General features: G+C 35.0%; 1 protein-coding gene across 1 annotated transcript in view; it reads right to left on the bottom strand.

Annotated features, from left to right (window-relative positions):
• Positions 1-461: 461 nt before the first annotated feature.
• The window catches only part of TPH2 (tryptophan hydroxylase 2), a 79248-nt gene continuing 56285 nt past the window's right edge, over positions 462-23424 (bottom strand). Inside the window, exons 9-11 of the mRNA XM_087934457.1 lie at positions 14129-14224; positions 3599-3732; positions 462-3492 (exon numbers count right to left, since the gene is read on the bottom strand). Coding sequence (XP_087790583.1) covers positions 3318-3492; positions 3599-3732; positions 14129-14224 — 405 coding nt within the window. The 3' untranslated portion in view covers positions 462-3317. The remainder of the gene's footprint in view (positions 3493-3598; positions 3733-14128; positions 14225-23424) is intronic.

Raw genomic sequence — 23424 nt, 5'->3', positions numbered from 1 at the left:
GAAGCCTATAACAAAGCCCTCAGTTGTTCGTAACATAAACCCATTGTGGACTCTTCTCAGGAATCCTCTAAGGAATGGAGAATAAACTCAAATATCTATATGACTGAGTAAAATCTGTAAAATACTGGGTATTTTTCTGTATTTACAGAAAAAAAAGTGTGATCTTTACCTTATAATCACTATATTACCATATACAGCCTCAGATTTATTTTCCTTTTGTACTGCTGAATAAACTACCAATCAGTTAAGGTAAAGGTAATGACAAAATTCAGAAAGGGATGAGAGGGCAATAAAAAATAATTACATCATTTTCTATTCCCATATTTAGTGGTTTCCTATACGTATAGAAAATTCTATGTTCATTGTGGAAAAATAAGTGTATATATTCTATTGCTTTTGGGAAAAGAAATCCAGCAACTTAAAGAAAATAAAATCTATGCCAGTGAAGACATTTAACCGTTATATTTATAGATAGCATTATATAAAGATATGGTCCCACATATCTTGACTATCCAATTTATGATGACTTCATTGCAAAGCATTGACTGAGTTGATGGGAACATCATTTACATGTAAATTATCACTTGAAATTACAGTCATCAAGTGCTGAATAACTGCCCAGATCAGGCTATTATGGTGTGAATTGCTGACCATGCTGTACGTGGGAGTTACTACTTTACTTATTTTGAGGTTATATTTCTTTCCCTCTTAATTTTAGAACTGCTCCAGATTTAGCTCTCTGCCTGAACAGCATCCATTGCAACAAGTGTCTTTTAGTTCCAAATAGCTGTAGACGAGACTGCCTTAGTCATACATGCTTTATCAGTGGGGTCCTGGGTGCTCTCCAAACTTGGTTGCTTTCTTGCTGATATTTCATTACCAAACTAGCTAACATCATCAGTGATGTTTGGTAATGAAGCATTTGGTAGAAACATCTGCAAGAAAACAACCAAGCTCAGAGAGCATCAAGTTCAACCCTGAGCTACAATTATTCTCTTCTATTGGTACTTTAACAGTTTCATGATTGAATTTGCTACACTGTGCTCTAATTAAATTGCCTTCAAAGGATACACAGAAAATGCAATCTGGTTCAGAATGTGCCAATTTATTGAGTAACAGTCAGAAAGGGTAGCACTATTACCAACTAACTAATTTTATTAAAAGGTGTATTCTTTTATAAGCTGCAGTTCACTTCATGATCTGAGTGCCTAGACTATTTTCGTATTTAATTTGGGGTAAGGTGAGACAGAAAAAGAGGAAAAGGTCAGTTATGCAAATGCAGGTTGCATATTACTAATACCTTATCAATTAACAATTGTAATGTGTTCAAAACCCAAAGTCTTGGTGGATAGGCCAAATTTCTGAAATTGCCTAAAACTATACAATGTATGCGAGTTCAACAATTTCTCACTCAGTGGTGGAAATGGGGTCTATTAATTTGGATTTCTATTAAAATAACCTGGGAGGTTGAAGTATTTTAATAATACTTTCTCTTTGCTTTGAGTCTGGAATTCAAACTTGTGTCCATTAATTCTTGTGTGCAAAGTCTGGCCCATTTGTCTTAGACAGACATTTCAGCAAATATTGCATTGAAGGAAGACTAAATGAAGGCACCTGTAAACTTGTGTGATTACTTTTTGGGGACCATGATGGCATTGTTGGAAAATCTGGCATCCTTGTTTCTTGCTTTTTGTCAGAATCTACTTCAGGTTAGGTGATTATGCAGACTCTAAACTGCTTAGAGAGGGCTGTAAAGCACTATGAAGTGGCATATAAGTCTAAGTGCTATTGCTATTACATTTTTGCAAGTATGTGTCTGCCCCTCAGGGTCCAAGAAAGTATACTGCTCATCTCTGTGTGTGTCTGTGTCTGTGTCTGTGTCTGTGTGTGAACTCATAATGACTGTCTTAAGTTTTCTTGGCAAGATATTTTGGACATGGATTGCTATTGCCTGCTTCCTAGATTGAGAGAGGGTAATTTGCTGGTTTCATGCTTAAGGCAGGGCTAGAACTTCAGTTTCCCAGTTTCTAGCCTGATGCCTCAACCAGGAGAACAAGCTGATTTTCACAATGAGGGTATAGATTATTAGTAATGTGCTTGAGTGACTTAAACTGTGAGTTGTAGGTGACAATCAGTGGTGTTCTGTTGTGCTATTTCTATATTTTGTCTTTTTTGGGAATGGAACTATTGATTTGTCTATTGGTCTCATAGGACAAGTAGTTCACTTTCCTGATGCTTAGTTTAATTTCATTAGTTAAGTATCTCTCTCAACTGGGTTCAAAAATGTGGATAGACATTGAGTTTTGGTATAAAAAATAGATGTGATATATTCTAGATGGAAGCTGTAAGCATGTGGCTATGCAGGGCAATCTGTAATTTTTCTGTCTAACCTAATGTTCATATGTCCATTATTAAGTTTTACTGAGATATCAAAGAAGCTGATTTGTTCTGTAAGTTGACAGAAGAAAAGAAGTTGTGAGGAATGATGAAATTTGATAAAGAGATTCATTCCATGAGTCCAGAAAATTAAAATGGATTAGTGCAAAGATACCCAGCCTTATGGCAGGATGCTATATTTTAGTGGTGATTTTCTCTTTGGCTTAAAGTCTATGATTGGGCAGAATGTTAGTCTATAACATCTCAACATCTATGGTGGCTAAAATTATGTCGTTTGTAAAATGTTTTAGAAAACGTATTAGCAAACCCTACAAGAAGCAAAACATGGCTGTGCTCCCAAAACATTTACTTAGCAGCAAGAAATACAAGACAACTGCATAGAAAGATGTGCTTCAGACCAAATTATCTTTCAAAACAAATCTATTGTTTCAGGGTATTGATAGAAACACAACTTTCTACACAGAGTTGCCTATTTTCTAAGATCATTCATCTTGGTTTTTTCAAAAATATTTGGCTTTATTTACCATTATCTTCAGGAAATTGGTGGTTTTATTTTGAAAAGCATGAGGATTTTTTAAATATATATATAATACTTACTAAAGTTTAACTTCCCATATATGATTGATGATATTTTGCCTTTAATTGTTCTTTTGTGATATGACAGCAAATGTTATTTGTAACATAGAAAGGACACTTTTTAAATATTTATGCAAGCTGATAAAAAAGACTGTGTAATCCTCTTCCTTAAATATTTGTAGGTTAGTATTGGTGTATTTCAAGTTACATATAAGTAGAAGAGAACACAGAGCTAATGTGGTAGCCATGCATTAGAGAAGAAATAGACAATGCTAAAATGGCCATTGTAGCTTTTAATGGTGTTACAGCATCTGGCTATTCTGCAAAATGACATCACTAGGAAATCAGATACCCAAATATCTATTCATTTTGCTTAAAGCATCACACACTGTGTTCAGGTCACTTCGGAGATCCTGGACAACATTTTCAATACTTCTGGTGTCTTTCAGAATTTCAATGCTTTGGGTGTAGGGGTTGAAATAAACAGAAAAGGGACGGTTGATTGATTTTGCAAAGTCCCTGAAATAAAAATTTAAAAAAATTAAATTAACTCTTATTTCTGCATTTACAGATAAGAGCAAATTCAAACTGGGGCTTGTTTTTAAGGGTCATGGAAATAACTTGCCTCATCTTTTCTTTGGCTTCTTCAAAACTTTCTGAGACAAAGTAAGCTTCCTGGAAAGTTGTGATAAGGCATTCTTGCAAGCAGGTTGTCTTTGGATCAAATGTTTTCACATTGGCTTTATCAGACAGAGCATGCTGCAAAATACACCACATCAAATATTAAGTTACATGACAGAAACCTCAAGTGTTTCTATGCACTTCACTTCACATGATTCACCTAAAATTGTTTTTTTCAGAATGAATGTGATGTGCATCTTAAACTTATCAATCTATTTCTTATCTATTAAGATTACTTTCCACTCAAGTAATTATGCCATCAAGAATATAGTGCTAGTTGTATCAAGAATATAATAATTTTGCTTTATATATGAAAAATAACTTAAATCATCATACCTGAAACAAAGATCATTTTATTAATAAATACTTCAAGTATTCCCATACTATGGCTGATATTAGGAATTCTTCAAAAGCAGAAGTAATATATGGATACTTACCCATATTGCACATTCATAAAAATTGTATTTCACCTCCAGTATCACATAATACCAGTTTGTTTCAGATTTGTAAAGATCTAAATAAATAATTGCTCTTTTTTAATATAAGATAGATTGACGGGCTTTTAACAAGAGTATTCACTGTATACCCATTTGTTTAAAACCAAACTGAGTGACATTTAGAAGACATGGAATTTTATGAATATACATTTTTTTTAGAATAAGGTAAAGAACTGGGAGTGAATTTGGACATATGTGGAATATCGTACTCTGCTCTAATCAGTCCAGTTTCCAACTTATGGTACAGGAATTGTTCTATCATGAAGAAAGTACTACTCAAATATTTCTTTTTAAGAAAGAAATATATTAAAAATTATGTTATTCTCACCATATGCAAATATTTGATATTTTTATATATGAGGACATGGATCTTCTTGAGAATAAAATTTGGGGGATTTTCCTTTCTGTATGTTCCATAATTCTTAGATTCCAACTCTATTTTCTTAAAAAACAACTAGTCACTAACCATTCTAGAACTTGATTTATAAAAGTAAAATGTATAATAATTCTTCTACCTATTTTCTTTAAAAAAAATCCTTTTTCGTGTTTTTTCCAAGGAAGTAGACAAGGCAAACCATTTCTGAAAAACCTTGCCAAAAAAATGGCAAGGACTTGTCCGGGCAGTCTCTAAGAATTGAACATGATTGAACTATACCCGCTATTTGTGCTTTATTATTCCCAATGCCTCTTTAATCTTCCTTGTTTCTAGGTGATATTTTTTCATCAGATATTCTTTGGCTCTTCAGCTTCTTTTCTGTCATCTGTTTTAGTTTGCTTGCTTTTGGTTTTAGTATGCTGATCTTATTTTCCAGCCTGATCTTCCATTTTGTAGTGCACTGTTTGGCTTTTATTTTTATTTTTCATCCAAGGTATTCAGTTATAACTGCAGCCATTCTATACACTAGTTGATTTGTTTCTTGCAGTGAGTTGGTGCTTATATTTGATATAGCCATATTTATATCTTTTAACACTTGAGCTAGTTGTTTCTTTGGCACAAGCTTCAATGCAGGCAGCCTTATTCTGTTGGTTTTTTGTGCTCTTCTAGATGCTCATTTATTCTTTACTTCAATTCTTCTTAGATAAAGGATTTGTTCTTTCTGAAGGGAAGGCAGAGGAGGAAGTATCTAATTTGGGAATGAAAATTATAGTTGATCTGCTAATCTCTTTTCTGTTATTTCTTATTCTAGATACTGTTCTTTCCAAAACTGATGCATTCATTTCAAATAATCTCTTCTTGTTGGACTTGATTAGTAATAACAGATCATTATTTCTTTGTTTTCAAACTTTGTATATATCTGTGATGGGTAAACACCAGTGGTGTGCCTCAAAAAAAAATCTCTACCAGTTCGGAGCTTGTTTTGGAGCTTGCTGCACATGCATGCACAGTGATCAAAAAAGAAAAAAAATCTGCCTTTGCTTCCCAGCAATTTGCCTCCTTGCAGCAAACAGCAAACAGTCTCTTTCAGTTTCAGTTTCAGCACAGCCAAATTAGCACAAGCAGATAATTGTTGGTTGGATCAGCCTCCTGATCATCAGCTATTTCAGGCTGCAGGGATTGCCATAGCCTATTGACACCCCCACGCACCGCATTTTCAGCCTCTGCATCCCATTTTCAGCCTCCATATCCCATTTTCATCTTCTGTGTATCCCGTTTTTGGGCAGCAGGGATCAGAATGGGCCAAAAACAAGATGCATGGCCAAAAATGGGATGCAATGGGGTGTGCAGAGGTGGCAGTAGACTATGGCGATGTCATGTATAGCTGAACCTCATATTCCCGAGGGCACGTAAACCCCACAACCACATCAAAGTAGTGCTTCACTGGGGAATTATTATATTTAAATAAAGTATTTAACATCTACATAGCTGCAGGAGAAGGTTATCCTTTTGTCTGCAAAACACCACCTCTGCTGAACAGAAGAAAATACAGAAGTTCTGACCCAATGCTGGAAGCTGTTAGGTCCAGATGGGAAGAAATAAGCTGCTCCAATAAACTGTGTAGGTGGCCTTTCTCTGAAGAATCAGTCTGTGAGGATCCTTTATTAGTTGGGGAATTACTGCTAGACAGACAGAGGAATCCATGTATTCAGGTAGTTGCATTGCTTGAAGCAGATGCTTTGAGAAAGACTTCATGTCATCACTTATTAAGTCAACTACAGCAATACCCCTTACTTGGAGCAGTCTTTGGAGCTTCTTCTAAAGCTGCAGATACTGCAGAATACAGCAGGCTATTATTGTCAAATGAGAGCCACCAGTGCCATATGCCAATGGCTTGACTCTATACCAGCTTCCAGAAGGCTTCTGAAAGCAATTTGAAGTGTGGATTTTAACCACTAAAATCCTTTATGGCTTAATACCTAGAATTCCTCTGGACTGTATGTTTCATGTAGTACCAACCCATCCAGGTTTTTTTTAGAACGAAAGAGTAAATTGAGAGTTATCCCCTAATGAGATGGTTCAGAGTACATTGCATGTATTTTGTTATTCCCTTATTTAATGGATTCCTTTTCCTTAAGAGATGGCACCATCACAGCTTTTCAAACATCAGTCAAGGGAGGGCTTTTCTGTAACCCTTTTGATTATTGATGAATAAAGAAGTCATTCTTGATACCAAATTTTGTTTTGATAGATCATATATTGTAAATCACTAGAAGTCTGCATGAAGCCAGTAGTTAGAAAATATCAAAAAATCAAGTTTTTTCTCTTTCTTTTAAAAAATCTTTGATCTGTCTTTTGACTGTGGAAAAGCCCCCTGGTTAAATAGGACAAAGAATCTATGTGTTTTTTCTTCTTCCAGTCTAAGATTACTATTAACAGTGTTTTGTTTGTAAAAAGCCCAAGGTTCAATTCCTGGCCATTTCATACTCAGCTGGGAAAAAAATGAGATAAATAGTCTGGAGAGCTGGTATCAATTAGTGTAAATACTGAGCTGAGTGGATCAAGATTAAAGATAAAATTATGCAAAAGTGAAACTGACATTTCCAGTGGCATATATTTTATAAATTGAAATTGAAATTTGGAGTAGTACATATTGTGAACCAGTGATAGGTGTACCATGATGCTACAAATTACAGAACTGCCACTTGAATAGAACAGGAAAATGTCTAAATTAATGATTAACTAATAATTTAAAAACATCTTTTAAAATATGTTAGAGACATGGGGCAAAAAGTGTTTTATAAAGAGGCTTTCCTGTCCAGCTTGAGAGATAAAAATTAATCTGAAGCAATACGCAATAAATTTAACACTGTCTGCAACTCTTTTCAAAAGCTGCATCTCTTTCTAGAATCACATGGCAGCCTTGCAGAACTCAGGCACATAATCCTGAGAAAGGATATGACTTTAAAATAGTTGCAGTTGTGTGCTGTGTGCACGCTCCTACATGCTACAAGGATTTTTCAGGAATTGAATCTGAAGTCCTTCCCACCCTTGAAAACAAATTTCTTTCTAGACATACCTGTCTAAACATGAAGCTTGAGTAATACTCAGAATTCAAATGTATACTAATAAAAATTGTGAACTTCTTCTAAGTATTGCATCATTGCAACACAAGAATAGTCTTGAAAATTAAATGGATATGGGGATGTGAACTGATGGCTTCCTTTTCATTGTCCCACACAGAAATATGCATGTAGGCATCTACAATTAATTCAGCATTAAGATATCTCATAAAAAGAATGATAAAATAGATTCAATTAATTAGCCTAAGTCCGTGATGGCGAACCTATGGCATGCATGCCACAGGTGGCATGCAGAGCCATTTGTGTGGGCCCCAGCCAAACTTACCTGCATTGTGTATGCGCATACCTCCCAGGTGATTTTCTCCCCATTTGAGAACTTTTTCGCCCTCCCAGGGGCTTGAGGAAAGCCTCTGAAGCCTTTTTGAAATCAAAAAACGGGTCTTCCGGAAATACCAGAAATACCGAAACCAGAAGGGCCAAAACGGGCCTGTTTTTTGGACTCCAAAGGCTGCAGAGGCTTCCCTCAAGCCCCCGAGAGGGTGAAAATGGCCTCAAATAGGCAGAAAATTAGCTGAGAGGCACGTGCATGCGCAGTGCAGGTAAGGGGGGGTTGTGCATGAATGCGCAGGGGGCAGGGGGCATTGCATTGTAGGTGCTGGCACGCTCATGCATGCTATCAAACATATGAGCACTTTTGGCACACCACAACAAAAAGGTTCACCATTACTGGCCTAAGTGCTTAAACAGGAGCAATAATTCCAGACAACACTCAGCCACTCTAAAGCATGTGTCACACATATCTTGAGCCAAACTTAATGTTGTTTTCTATCCTGACATTTTACAAGAACAAAATGCTTGTAAAATATGGAACTTAGCAACAAAAAGTCTTGGTTATAATTTTTTTAAGACAACAAAAGAAAAAAAGATAACCAAATGCCAAAAATATTTATATAAGTAAACATTTGTTTGAAATCAAATTTAGATAAGGCAGCATATCCCAAAGCTATAAGCATCAGTCAGTCACAGCAGGTGCCTGTTTGTTAGTTTTCAAGCAAATTACATCTCCAGAAAAGCAATTTTATTCTCATTTATAAGACAAGCTTCCAGATATAAGTGTACTGCCTGAGCATGTATCCTACAACAGAAATCCAAAATGGAGATACATTTCTAAATCTAGATAACAGAAAAACTGATAGGCAATTTCAAAGCAAAATTCTGCCAGAAACTCCTTTGAGGATTGCTTTTCCAACATTGAACCTAACTGGATCCAGGATCCCTATATTAAGCTTGATCTTCCTGTTATTCCTCATAAAACAGGAGCTGCTTCTTCAAAAAACAAAGCAATAATTAAAAAACCAAAGAGAAACTATGCTATGTTTTTATCTACCAATAGAAAGATCTCAGATAAAATAGAAATGATTCTAAATTGAACTTTTACAGTTGCTCTAGGACATGGGTGTCAAATTCAAGGCATGTGGGTCAGATCCAACCCGCAGGGTGCTGAAATCTGGCCCTGGAATTAGCAAAGGATTGCCCTGTGGTGTCTCTAGCAATCAAAATGGGCCACAGGAGGGGCACAGTCCCTTGTGCCCCATTTTCAGCTGGTGAGTCTCCTGCAGCACTCTGCCAGCCAAAATTGGGTGTGTGCGCCCCCTGTGACCCGTTTTGGCTGGCAAAATGCTGGAGGAGGTATCCATACCATCTCACACACCCCCACATCCCTACAGAGGAGAACTGCAGTGCTGATCCAGCCCTTGAAAAAATCCAGTTTGACACCCCTGTTATAGGATTCAAAATCATGCTAAATCAAGGATAGGCTATGTCATCTAAGCTCAGAGAGCACCAACAGAGTCCCCAGAGCTACACGTGTCTTTTTCAGTTGATAAGTTAAATCAGTTCAGGACACTTTAACATGGAAAAGAAACCCACTTTCATATTCACATATGTCAGTCTTTGAGTTCTGGGTTATGATCTTGATATCTAACAAAATTTCATTTTAGGCGCTACTTTTTTAAAAAATGTACTCCCAAATCAGTTTTTCTAAGAACCCTTTTTTCCTTGGCTGTGGGATCCCACTTATTACTCTTCAACTAAGAGAATCTATAATCCAGCCCTTTTGTCTTTAAAGTACTTTAAATTTCTCTACAGGAGTCAGACCCTTTCATGGTAAGTTTTATATATGGAAAAGAATTTTTGATTTGTAAAGCTCATCAGGCAATTTAAAAGCCCTTGTATAAAGAACAGCCTATAGAAACATCAGCAACCTTAATTAGTAGCCCAATGATCAAGTATGATAAAAAAGACCATCCAACTCAACATTCTATTATTAAAGATGAAAAAAAAAAAAAAAAAAACCATCAGTTCGAATTTTGATTAATCAAATCCTAGGTAACATGGTAAAAATAAATTTAACAAGTATCTAATGGTTTATATTGCCAGGTATATTCATGTACCTCTTTTAAATTAATTTCTAGAAATGTGTGAGTAACACTAAAAATGCCCTGTGTTTCATATCAATAAACTATGAATGGAATGTAAGGAATTTTTCCAACTCATAGTTTTTAAGATTACACAAACCAAAATGAGTCCAAACAATTTAGTTTTGAAGGTAAAAACCAATATGCCCTTAAGTGGCATGCATCCTTAATTGGATATTTGACCGGCAAATGCCTCACCTTCTTAAACACTTTAGTATTTAAGGGAAATATTTTAAATGGCAATGTAAATAAAAGATTTTTAGTGAGCGTCTTCATTTTTAAATTTAGAAGAGGGAGAAACTGCTATTTTAATTTAAAAACAAAAAGCTTAACAGGATTGAGAACGAACGAAGTTTTAAATAGAGAAAGGGGACAGTGATTTCTTTAAATGATTTTTTTTTCTGGTGAAAGTGCCTTTTAAAATAGCAAAATTAATTAGACCTGATGACCAGATCTTTGTGGGAATTCTGGTTATTAATAAATCAAGAACATACGAATAATATGAGCTAAGTGGTGAGACTGTAACTATCGAGGGCTAATTGGAACTAAAGTGTTAAAGATAGTAAGAAGCAAAATAGGGAGAAAACAGAAGCCAGCCTTTTACTTTCACTGCAGTAATTGGCATATTTTCACATCCTCACAACAGTAATCACAAGAAAATCTGCTGAACTGGCAGACAGAAGCAGGAGTTCACTAGAACAGCTTACAGATAAGGGCATTTCACCAGATTTACTACAGAAAAAGTTTGAAGAATTTGGCAAAAAGATGACTTCAATAGTTAATAAGGAAGTAGAAGAAGGATTTGCAGGAATAAAAATAGATGTCAAGAAGTTCGGAAGAATCCTTGGTGCAACTGGGAGCAGACTTATACAAATTAATGATAAAGTTGAAGTTTCAATCCTACAGGGGACGAGATTCAACTTTAACAAGAAACTAATGATCAATATTTTATAAAGTTTTATTATAATAACTATATTATAATAACTATATTATACTTATTGCAAGTACAATACAGTGGTGGGCTACATACAGTGGTCAAAATTTTTTACTATCAGTTCTGTGGGCACGGCTTAGTGGGCATGGCTTGGTAGGCATGGCAGGGGAAGGATACTGTAAAGTCTCCATTCCCTCCCCACCCCACTAATCTGCTTTCCAGCTCTGTTCTCCTGTGCAGGGCAACAAAAGAACATCCAGCTGATCAGTTGGGACTCCGATCAGCTGGGGCTCAGGAGGCAGAAAATATTTAGGGGTGGGACCAGTCAGAAGTGGTATTTGCTGGTTCTCCAAACAACTCAAAATTTATCCAGAACTGGTCAGAACCTGCTGAATACCACCTCTGGTATAATATAGTTATTATAATATAATATAAAATATATTTATAGCATAATATAATTATTATACTTATTATAATAAAACTTTATCATGATATGGGCTCAAAGGTTGAAGATAATATTACAGAATTTTGTTCATGGAGATCAATGCAAGTAAAAGAAAAAGAATTTATGATCTAGGGTTTTAAACATTAGTCAAGATTATGGAAATAATATTATATAACTTTAGAGGAGGGGTGGGCAATTAATTTTCCTAAAGGCACACATGAATAGTTGGGATTGTTGTGGACGGCGGCCATCATGGCCAAACACCCCCACTATGGCCCCACCCCACTGCAGTTCCACCTCTACTGCAACCCCGCCCAACACCCCCACCAACATGGATGCCCCCCTGATGATGCCCTGCTCCTACCCCCTCTCCCACCTCTCCTACTGATGTCACATTTCCGCCACCTATGCTACTCAGCCACCAATTCCTTGCCATCCCCCAGCGACACTGTTGGTGCTGGATAGGAACATCCAAAAGACCAGATGTGGCCCACAGACTAAAATGCCCAGGTCTACTTTAGAGAGAGAGGTTAAAATATAATTGCGCTTATAATTGTGAAAATGTCTGAAACCACTGCTTTGTACCTTTTTCCTTCCCTTCCCTTTTTCTATTTCAACTTTTCACTTTGCGTTCATTTTGCTTTCTTTTTCTCTTTTCTTCATTACTTTGTATTAATTTGAATAAGTTTTTCTCTTCATTTTTTTAAAGTTTCCATAAAAGTTATATTAAAAAAAACAATACTTTGTACATATTGCAAAAATGCACCGCTGATAATAGGCACAACAGAGATATCACACAAATTTCTAGAATCCTGCATCATTAATGAGCCTTACTCTGCACTAGTTTAACTTTGGTTAACTAGTTTTGGAATTACTCCAAGTAGTTAATCACTGCCTAAATCTAACCTGGATATCACTAAAGCATAGGTATCTTTTAAATACGAACAATATTATCATATACTCATTTTGTCATTTTTAGTGGATTTGGTATTTGTAACTGTTTCTGTCCAACTGTATTTATTACTTTAATTTGTGCAGCCTTAGGGTATATATTTTGAAAGACAGAATATAAATGTCTTCAATAAATAGATAAATCTTGATTGTACAGCAAGTATGAATTTTCTTTTGAGGGCACAAGCACATTTCCTTTTTAAAAAAACTTCATCGGCAAAATGATTGCCACCTGGAATACCAGTGTCAAGATGTGTAGAGGTTTAATTTGTGGGTGTTATGCTTAAATAGATTTAAGATTTCTAACATAACTAGAACTGTATATGTTGGCCTGTCAATTGATGGGCATAATCATCTTACAAAGTTGTCAGTAATAACTGCTACTGTGTGGGGCCTGAAACTTCAACCACTAGAGTTTAGGATTGCTGCCAAGATATCATATCATTCTGGGCTTCTTGTTTAACTGCCTGAACATTGGTAAAGCTTAAATTCCAATGTTTCTGCTGCAAAAGACTGAAACAAAATTGTATTTGTTGTACTAGTACAGGTCATAGAATATGGCAAAAATTTAAATGAAGCTGGAAAATCAATTTACTAAATATAGGCACTGGGAGGGCATGTAAATAAACCAATTGTAATTTTAATTTTGGATTCCATGAAGACATTTAGTTTGAATTTGCAATTCAGTGTGAAGATTTTATCCAAAGAATCAAGTCAAATCAAAGATTTGACCTGATAAGAGTATGTATGCATATCCACAAAGTCCATCAGATAGTTGAATTAATCAAGGGTGGGATTCAAAAATTCCAGCAACCAGTTTGCTGCCCAGTTGCTGGGTGGGTGTGGTGGACATGGCCTACTGGAACATCTGTTTCTGGCATCTGGTGGGCCTCCAGAGCCTGGGGAAGCTGTTTTCACCCTCCCAAGGGTCCAAAGGCTTCCCCCAGGCCTCTGGGAGAGTGAAAACAGCTTCCCCTGGGCTCTAGAGGCCCACCAGAAGCTGGAAACAGGCTCATTTCTGAACTTCTGGAACTTCCAGGAAGGCCGTTTTTCATGCTCCTAAGGGTCTGGAGGCCTCCCCCGGGCCTCTGCGAGGGTGAAAACGGCCTCCCCTTGGCTCTGAGGGCACACCAGAAACTGGAAACAGGGCCGTTTTTCCCCTTCCCAGAGCCTCCATGAGGACCCTGCACTTACCTGCATCGCGTGGAGACTCAGGAGAGGGGAGGGGTGGGCAGAGTCAGCCAGTCAGTTGAGATACCAGTATGGCAAACCAGATATAACTTTAACACCTGGTTCACCCAAACCGGTAGAATCCCACCCCTGGAATTATATTCAGAAGCACCTGATCTAATTCAAATGGGTAATTTGCTTGACTCACATTCAAATACAAGTACTACACATGCCTTAATACATGCATCAAGGTATATATTTTGGATTGGCATTCAAAAAACGTTATTTCCATCCAAGATTAGCATTATGATCTAATGTTCTCATTGTTCTTCTGCAAGATTTAATTGAAACTTATAGCTTTTCTAATGTATTTGTTAGAAAGAGTTATATATTGCCCTTCAGCTGAATGATTCCCAGGATGATTTGAAAGTAAAGTTAAAGCAATGATGAGTTCAGTGTAAAATCACACACACAAGAAATATATAGAAATCATAGGGCTGGCTTCTAGTGATAAATAAAAGAGTTTTGTTTTCATCAATACCTTGAGCTCTCCAATAGAAGACAAAAGGCCTGCTCCATAAGCCCTCAGTTGTCCATCTTGCTTACAAAGGCCAAATTCAATAGTGAAGAAATAACACTGTAAAATGAAATACACAGACACATGCATATATTAGAATAAATCTAGATACATTCAGAAATCAAACAGGTCACCAGGCAAGCCCTTCCTCATACTATTTTTTTTGTTTTAATTAAATGATGTGAAAGAAAACTACCAATTGTAACATGAATACCAGGGGTTATCATAAATCTATTTAGTGTAAATCATGATAGGAATTAGGACTGTGCAGTGCTTCAGATTCAATGCCAAAAGGCTGTTGTAGGGTATGCACAGTGTAAAAGTGATACTTGTCTTCCATTTTTTATTTTGAATCATGAGGCTACCTAATGCAGCCAACATCTAATCCCCGGAAAAGTCACAGTTAAAAGTCACAGTTATTTGCAAGCAACTAGTATGTTTTTGCCCTTGTGCTATCCAAAGTAGCTTTGGGAAATTATATCCCTAAGAAAAATCACTATTGTTTATTAACAGATTTATTGTGAAATAAATAAATAAATGCAAGAACACATCTGTAAATCTGAGAGAAAGTGAGAAAAGAAGCAAGAAACAGTTTTGGATTATTGGATGATTCCTGGAACTTTGGATGGAGGATCCTAATGAAATAAAATAAAATCAACTGGGGGTTGTTTAAATTTTTTTTAAATGGCATCACTCCTTGAAGAGTTAAAAATGAGACTTAAAGAACAAAAAGAAAAAGCCAAGACGGAAGAGGATCTTTTGGCTTTGTATTTCAATTTTTAGAAATAGAGATCTTGAACTATGAAAAATAACAAGAAACACTGGCAGAACAAGAAGGGCGGGACAACAAAGAAGCCATCTTCAATGACCAAGCAATTTTCAGTGGGGTAAAAAAGGGAAAGGGAGGAAAGGGAGTTAAAAACTTAAGTACAGAAGCAACAACCAAAAAAAAAAGAGTAATTTGAAAAGTAATCATAATATCAGGAAGAAGCAAAAGGGAGGATCACAGAAGGGAGACTCAGACAGAAAAGGGAATAAAAAAGGGAGGGAGAAGAAGAGAGGGAAGAGGGAAAGGAAAAGAAGCTACAAAAGACAGAAACAAGATATAGAGGTACAGGAAAAACGTACAAGAATTAAAGGTACAAACCTATTTAAAAGACGCAGAGACAATGGTTAAAATTTAATCTAAGGAGAGGATTCTGCAAAGGTGCCTTGTTATATAATACGTTAGATGATTAAAGTGCTAGAAAAAATTTATATTGATGTGTAGTGGAATACTTGTTTGTAAAGAGAATAAGGCTCTCAATGATTTAAAAAGAACATTTTAAAAAAACTGAAAAGAAACATGGAAGATTTTTATCGGTTGATAAGGTGAAATTGAATAATAATAATAACTTTATTGACTACTGTTAATAACTATTGTTTGGTTTTTTATTTAAAGACAGTAATAAATAATATATGAAATATAGATGATTAAAGTGAAAGACAACTGATATTACTAGGTAATGTTTGTTAAAAGAAATAGAAATGTAAAAGATTGTTATTAATATTAATGGCAGAGCTGTACTTGAATAGAATAATTATTCCATTTACTATTCTTATACATATATACACAGATATATATACATGTATACTTTTTTCTTTTAAGAATTTAGTGTGTATTTTTAAGGGAATGTACAAGCAGAATTCGATTGAAAATAGGTATGTGTTATAAAATAGAGGTTAGAAAATGAATGTTATAACTGTAAGGATGTAGCTTAAATTTTTAAATAAGATTTGAAAAAAGATACAAAGGCGTTACACTCCAGTCTGGTAATTACAGGGGAAAATTTGTTTTATGAGAAAAGATAATATGAAATTGTAAACAGGACAGACAAAAGTATAAAAACATTGATTAGAAAGATTTTAAAAATTAGAAAAAGATATGTAATTGAATTAAGAAAGGAATGAGATAATTTAAAATAAAGCTATCAGAAGTAAAGAAAGGGAAAAACTATTGAAAAAATTGTGAAAATAGTTATAAGATATGGATTTGAATGTATAAGATAAATATGTATTGAGTTTATGTCTGTATGGAGAAGTAATAACCCAGGGCCACGCTGTTCTCAAAAAAAGATATTTTATTTGTATTTGTATGTTTTGTGAAAACTTAAATAAAACTTTTATTTAAAAAAAACAATATATATGGACTATGCAAAAGAGACAATCAGCAAGCCAAAAAGGGAACAAAAAGACCTGAGCACCAAGAATCAGCACCCAAATGAGCATAGATTAACTCTAAGATTAACATCAGACCAATAATCAAGTAAAGTAACCCAATCGAGAAACTGCCAAACAAGACACAAAAAACAGAGGAAAACTCTACTATCAGAAGAGGTTTTTTTCTTTTTTGGTGCCTTTAACTCAGTCCTGATTCTTAGTGACTTTTGAACAAGTTTCTGCAGATTTCTTGGTAAACCTTCTAAAATGATTCAGTATTGCCTGCTTCCAAAGACTGAGAGAGAACGACTGGCCCAAAATTACCCAGCTTGTTTTATACCTAAGGCCTGATTAGAACTCACAATTTCCCAGTTTCTAGCCTAGTACTTTAACCACTACACCAAACAGTTTACAATATAATATTATAATTGCCATAATTCTGAAGCTGCATTGATTATATTAACTTTAACTGAAAAGACTGTTCCTCCCACCACAACGGATTTGGAACAGACAGATAGATATTGGTCCTTATTTTACCATAGATCACTTTAGCAGGGGCTTATTATCCTCACCCTCACTCTAATTTCAAAAATCAATTTCTTATGTACAGCTGGTAGTTGCTAACCTCGTGACCTCTGGAAGGATGCTCATTTCAACAAAGATCAAAGCAAATCTGCTTTTTTGTCTACACTGCTTTTTTATCTATTCTTACTGCCTCATTTGACACTTTTGACACAGCCAGAAGCAGAAGCCTCTTTCAACATGTCCAGCCATCTTCTGTATGTGCAGAAATCTCTTTTGAATATTGAGAGTATTATTTATTTATAAGATTTGTCTATAAGCCAATCACACAGATTCCAGTTTACCTCAGCAAAATATTATTAAAACCTAAGGACTAAGGCAAAGTGCAGGACCTTGTTAAGGAAAAATCAATTGCCATTTTAACTTGGCCAATAAAATTTTATTGATTCGTGGTATGAAGCACTTCATTGAGGAAAGGCCACTCTAGTCCACTAGGCTAGGATCATGCCCTTTATCTCCATCTTTATGGCCCTTTTTTACCAAGATACATGCCTTTAGTTATTTAAATATAATCATCCAATAGCTTATTTATGTGCCTTGTTATGGATTTAATTGTGAAATTTAAACAGCTTTTAGTCTTCATGGATTATAAACACTGACAAATAAATATAAGCAAATAATTTAACATGGACAGCTTCCAAACAGGAAATACTGGCTGGATATATAACGTATCATCTATTTCAGTTCTCTGTTTTTAATACAACAGATGTCTAAATCTTGTTTCTCTGTAGGTTGGATGTCTATTTATTTATTTGATTTAAAATAGGATTTTTAAGGGCAAATATATTCCCAAGATTGTGGAATGGAAAGGGAAGGGAAGAGGAGGAGAGGGGAGGGAAAATAAGAGATAAAATCAAGATCTAAGCCATATCTTCTAAAATATTAAAAGATACCCATAAAAATATTAAAATCGACTCCAATTCTGACTGGATTCCCAATTCCCTTAGGCAAGAGAATGCTTGACTAAACATTTTAGGGCTATTAGGCAAAAATCAGGACCATAGACAGTTCCCAAAGAAATCTCTGCAGGCTAAGTTCAAAGACAACTTCCTTAATGTTTCAAACTTTTCTCTACTTTCTTAGAATGTTTAACTTGGCTATGTTTGCTTAAGCAGAAGTTACCTACTGCATTTCCATAATATACAAAGGTTGCTAGACATTGGTCTGGTTTTATTTTTGTGTGTCTCAACATGTTGCATAAATCCATCCCATTTGGTCAGTTTATGATTCAGTGTATTGCACAAACCAGAAAATTGGTTAATTTAGTAACCAGTTCAGTTGCAGAAATACAGTCATTAAGTGTTTTTGCTTTATAATGCAGAAGGAAGAGCTACAGTGCTGGGAAAATATTCTCTGAATCCAAGAAAATCAGAAGGGCAGTCCTCGGGTTGGGAGGCCACAGGAAACAATACTGAAGAGTTCTCCTTAATGAGGCACTTTGGCTCCTCTCTCCCTTATTGTCAAGCTGCACACAGCTGGACAAGATCAAGGAACCAAGAAGTACACATATCTCAGTAAGGTTTCTTTATTGCTGGTCAGCAGTAAATACAAAGTCTTACTTAGAAATAGGAATTTCCCATCTTCATTTTCAATGAACTAAGTCAGTGTATCTTTAAGCAATTGAAATGTTCTTTTCCTTTGCTAGACTTCCTACAATCTTTCATAATACGAGAATTAAATCCTGCTTTATAAATAGTTCATACATCTGCAACTTCATTATTTGACTGAAATATGTTTAATTGAATAAACAAACCAGCTGTATTAGTACACCATTATTGTTCATAAACCATAAGTTATCAATAACATATATAAGGGAAAAAAATTACTGGTAGTTCTTTATGGTTTGCATTTTCTAAATTCTAATTTTCTTCAATATTGTCTTTCTATAAAGCTACTAAAATACAAACTATGGCAGATTCAGTCTAGTTCATAAAGGCTTATTAAACCATTAAATGAAATATCTCACCCAATGCTGCCATCTTCAGATGATTAGCCTATAATACAATTATGTTCACCTTTACAAATATTCAGGAAATTATATTTGCTGATATTCTTTTTTGAGTATGGTTTGGGAAACTATTCCAATAATAAAGCTTGCTTATTAAAAAATCCAGAAATATATAGTCTTCTGTTAATTTTTATTTTCTTTATATAGATGCCAAAGGCTTTTGATATTTTTAACTGTAAAAGCAAGTACTGTAATTAAAAACATTTCTCAAACAAACTGCATGATTTAGCATGCTTTTGGTGCTTGTATTTTGTTTGATTAAATATATCGTTGTTCTTTCTACAACTATTATGACAATGTAATAGCAGACATCAGTGGTGGTTCTTTCTATATATGAAGAGTTTTCTCTTTATCCATTTTGAAAATGTTTGCCTCTACACATCAAAAAGTTGTAATACATAGGTATGTTAAGGCTCATAAGCTTCATAAGATGCTCATACCTGTGGTATATATTACAATAGTTTGATCCATTTTTAACATAGAAGTATTTTGTACACTCCCATTATTTTCACTAAATGTATCTAAGCATGAATATCCTCTCCACTTCAAATGATGCTTACTCATGTGCAAAGACTTTTTTAATTTGGCCAATGAAAGCTATTCCATTAATGGCAACAGGAGCCAAGGAAGTCCTACAAAGGAATAATCAGCAGGGAGCTTATTCTGTTGGGCCATTAAACTGGAGCCTGCTGTGGAAATGATCAATGCAATCTGCAGAGCCAGCAAAAGTGCATCTGATAAATAGAAACAAAAGTTTCTAACTTGCCAATGGATTTATATGATGAAGCCATGATCTCTTGTCAAAAGCATCTTCTGGGGACTACAAAACAGCAAAGAAAAGTCCTTACAACAATGGCTTAAAAATATAGCTAAAGCAGGGATAAAATAAGATGGCTGGCAGTAATTGTTACATTTTTGTATCAGAATGGACAGATTTAGTTGAAATAAATTGCACAGGCCAATCTGACATCAATAGCTGGAAAGATTCCAAAGCAATTCTTCTTCAAGCTTCTTGAACACAATGTACTATAGTGATTAGCAGAAGAAAACATGGATTTATTTAAAAAATAATCTTATTTCATTTTGATTATATAGGTTTCTTAATGTGGGAATGTTGTAGATTTAACATATCATTACTCCACAAAGCAGATGGCAAAGTATCTGATATCATTTGGACTAGCAAACTTTTAGTATGGCCTGAACAACATGCTTTGTAGGTGGTTCCATGGCTGATTTGGCATCCTTATTCAAATAATGTGCATCAGCTTTTCTTCGTGAAATTGAAGTACAATATCAAATAGTGTCTATAATATTCAATCCTGAATCTTAGACTTCTCAGCATGTGCATTCATGATCAAGAAGTCAAAAAAATCTGCATATAATACAAAACTAGGAGATAGCTAAGGCCATAAAAATAAAAAATAAAAAACAAAATTCAATTTTTAAAAATTAGAGATACAGAAATAACAGAATGAAATTTAATATAAAAAGTGTATGTATTTTTGTATAGAAAAAAAATGTACCATTATAGGATGGGAAACACCTGGTTTGGAATTATTACCACTAAAAAGAATTTTGGAATTATGCTTAATTATAAACCAAATAAGAGTGAAAAGTTTGATATGGCTAACAAGTTAAATGCAATTTAGGTTTCTTCAGCAGAAATATCTGTTTCAAACTTACAGGAAATAGTGGTTCTATTTCATCTGATGGATTCCCTTCAATAACATGTCAATTCACATTTTAACATGACACATTTTAAGAAAGATTAAGAGAAAATGGTGCAAGTGCATCAAGGTCTTACAAGAAAGACTGAACATATTAGGCTTGAGAAAAGCCAATAGACAGAGGGATGGATGGGGAATATGATACCCCATCAAGTGCAAAGAAGAGTTATCATAAAGAGGGTTAAAATTTATTTGGTATCATCTCAAAGTGATTAATGGTTAAGTTGTAGTCAGATCTAGGTATGAAACTCTTTCAAATGATGAGATTATTTCTACTATAGTGGAAGAAATTATCAAAGGAGGAGCTGAGGTCCACTGCATTGGGTGTAGTCAAACATGGGAATCAATCTAATAATGAGGCTTTAATTTGGATTTTTGTACTGAATGGAGGTTGGAATTCAGTGACTTAATTGGCCCCTTTCAATTCTTTGGGCAACAAGACACAGAAAGTAAACACATTTGGGCATAAATAAAACTGCAATGTTCTTTAAAGTGGTCTAGCTATTTCAGTTGTGAATGCAAAGAAACTATTCTGATTGTAACAGATTGCATCATGCCCCTCTACAATATTTTTTATGGTTTTGTGGTTTGACCTTTTTAGAGATTGGACCCCAAGTTCAGCTAAGGAGAAAACTTAGTCTTTACCTCTGTATGAAAGAACCTATCTAGCAGATATTTGAGTATGCAGACTGAGGACCACCAATACAATTAGGCACAAGGAATCTGTTTTATTAGGATAGCTAAAGATATTTTCTGAAAATTTATGCATTAAGATCTGTTCATTTTTACATAACAGCATGATCAAAAATATTGCTTTCATATTTAAATTTGAATATGCTAACCCAACATGGGAAACTAAAAAACAAACCAATAAATATAGAAAGTCCTGCTGAGCAAATTCATCTGCTATAACACTATTTTTAATCATTGTTAGTGCAAACCATGTGAAAATAAGATTGAAAACCAAATCCTAGAAGCATAAAGCAAATAAAATTGCTTATACTCAATTTTTTCCTAAGATAATAGAAGATTACTTTCAGATGTATAATTCCACCCTTCATAAAAACTGGAATCATAATAAGTGATAATATTCTCATCACATTATAGCTTATGCTTATCTCTACTGCCAATGGAGAACGTACAGACTTCCAGGGAATGGCAAACTACTATTCCCAGTTAGCATAGTTAATGTTGCAGCAATTTCCATATATTTATTCCTATATTTATTTACACTTAAGGCTGCAACTGGAGTAAGCCTAATTCCTTGTATGACCAAATATACAATTATACTCTAAGACAGAATTCCTGAACTTGACAAATAATTAATTATAGGTACAGAAATTTAATGACTGAATTCATTCATTTTCAGAGTTGGAAGATGCCTTTTAAGGTATCAAATCTAATCTCCTGGAAAAACCAAAATCAAAATGTTCCAGGTTCATGATTATTAAGCTCCCACTTGCCCTGCTACAATGAGGGTGTCTCCATTACTCCTCTGACTGATTGGTTCCATTCTCAAACTGCTCTTATTATTTTCAAATGATCAAAGTAGATTTACTTTGTCCAATTTAAATGTCTGCCCTGCATCCTAGAACAGCAGAAAACAAATCTTGACTTTTGTTTAATATGGCATTCTTTTGAATTTTGAACAGTGCCTCCTGTCTCAGTTGTTTCTATTCCTTTTCACAGGACCTCATTTCCAATCCCCTGATCATTTTTGCTCCCTTTTCTGAATCTGCCAGTCCATCTGAGTGCTGCTTAAAGTGTGGTGCTCAGAACTGACCACAGTCTTTAAAGCTTTAAAGCTTGGGTTAGTGAACACAGAATAAAGATGAACTGTTTCTTCCTGTGATATGGAAAGTGCATTTTTATTGATGCAACCTAAAATTACATTTGTCTTTTAAAAATCCATATAATATTCAATATATAATATATATATATTATATATATAATATGCTGATTTATATTCATTTATATTTATAGACATTATGCAACCAATTACTAGTCCAAAACCTTTTTCATAACTCTTATTACCAAGCCTCAGAGACTTTACTTGTGCATTTGATTTACTTGTTTCTAAGTGAAGACTTTTGCATTTATTTCTGTTAACTTCCGTTTTGTTATTTTCAGCCTATTTTTGTAAGCTATTGAGCCAAACAATGCCTCTTTCAGAGAATGTAATGCTTATCATTCTGTCAAGTCATGCTCTCTGATTTAATTGTAGTTGCCCTGTTCCCTAATGAAAAAGAGAAAAAAATATTACCCCACTTTTTCCTGTTTCTAATGCACACTGTCTGTATCTGGCTGTTTCCACAAAGTCTGAGCTATTGGGTCAAGGAATAGTTTCTTGTCATTGCTCCTGCTTATAAATACCCAGATATAGTAGAGATCAGAGGTGGTATTCAGCAGGTTCTGACTAGTTCTTGAGAACTGGTAATGGAAATTTTGAGTAGTTTGGAGAACTGGCAAATACCACCTCTGATTGGCCCCACCCCCATCTATTCTCTGCCTCCTGAGTCCTAGCTGATCGTCTGGGTCTTCTTTTGTTGCCCTGCACAGGAGAACGGAGCTGGAAATCAGGTTAGTGGTGTGGGGAGGGAATGGGATTTTGCAGTAACCTTCCCCTGGAATGGGGGGGGGGGTGGAGCTTTTACAGTATCCTTCCCCTGCCATGCACACCAAGCCACATGGACAGAACCGGTAATAAAAAAATTTGAATCCCACCACTGGTAGAGATGATGGCA

The sequence above is a fragment of the Pseudonaja textilis genome, chromosome 5, assembly GCF_049901715.1.
Source record: "Pseudonaja textilis isolate UNSWEBS1 chromosome 5, rPseTex1.2, whole genome shotgun sequence".
Taxonomy (NCBI): Eukaryota; Metazoa; Chordata; class Lepidosauria; order Squamata; family Elapidae; genus Pseudonaja; species Pseudonaja textilis.
The sequence above is the reverse complement of the archived record's forward strand: the minus strand, read 5'-3'. Positions and strand labels throughout refer to the sequence as shown.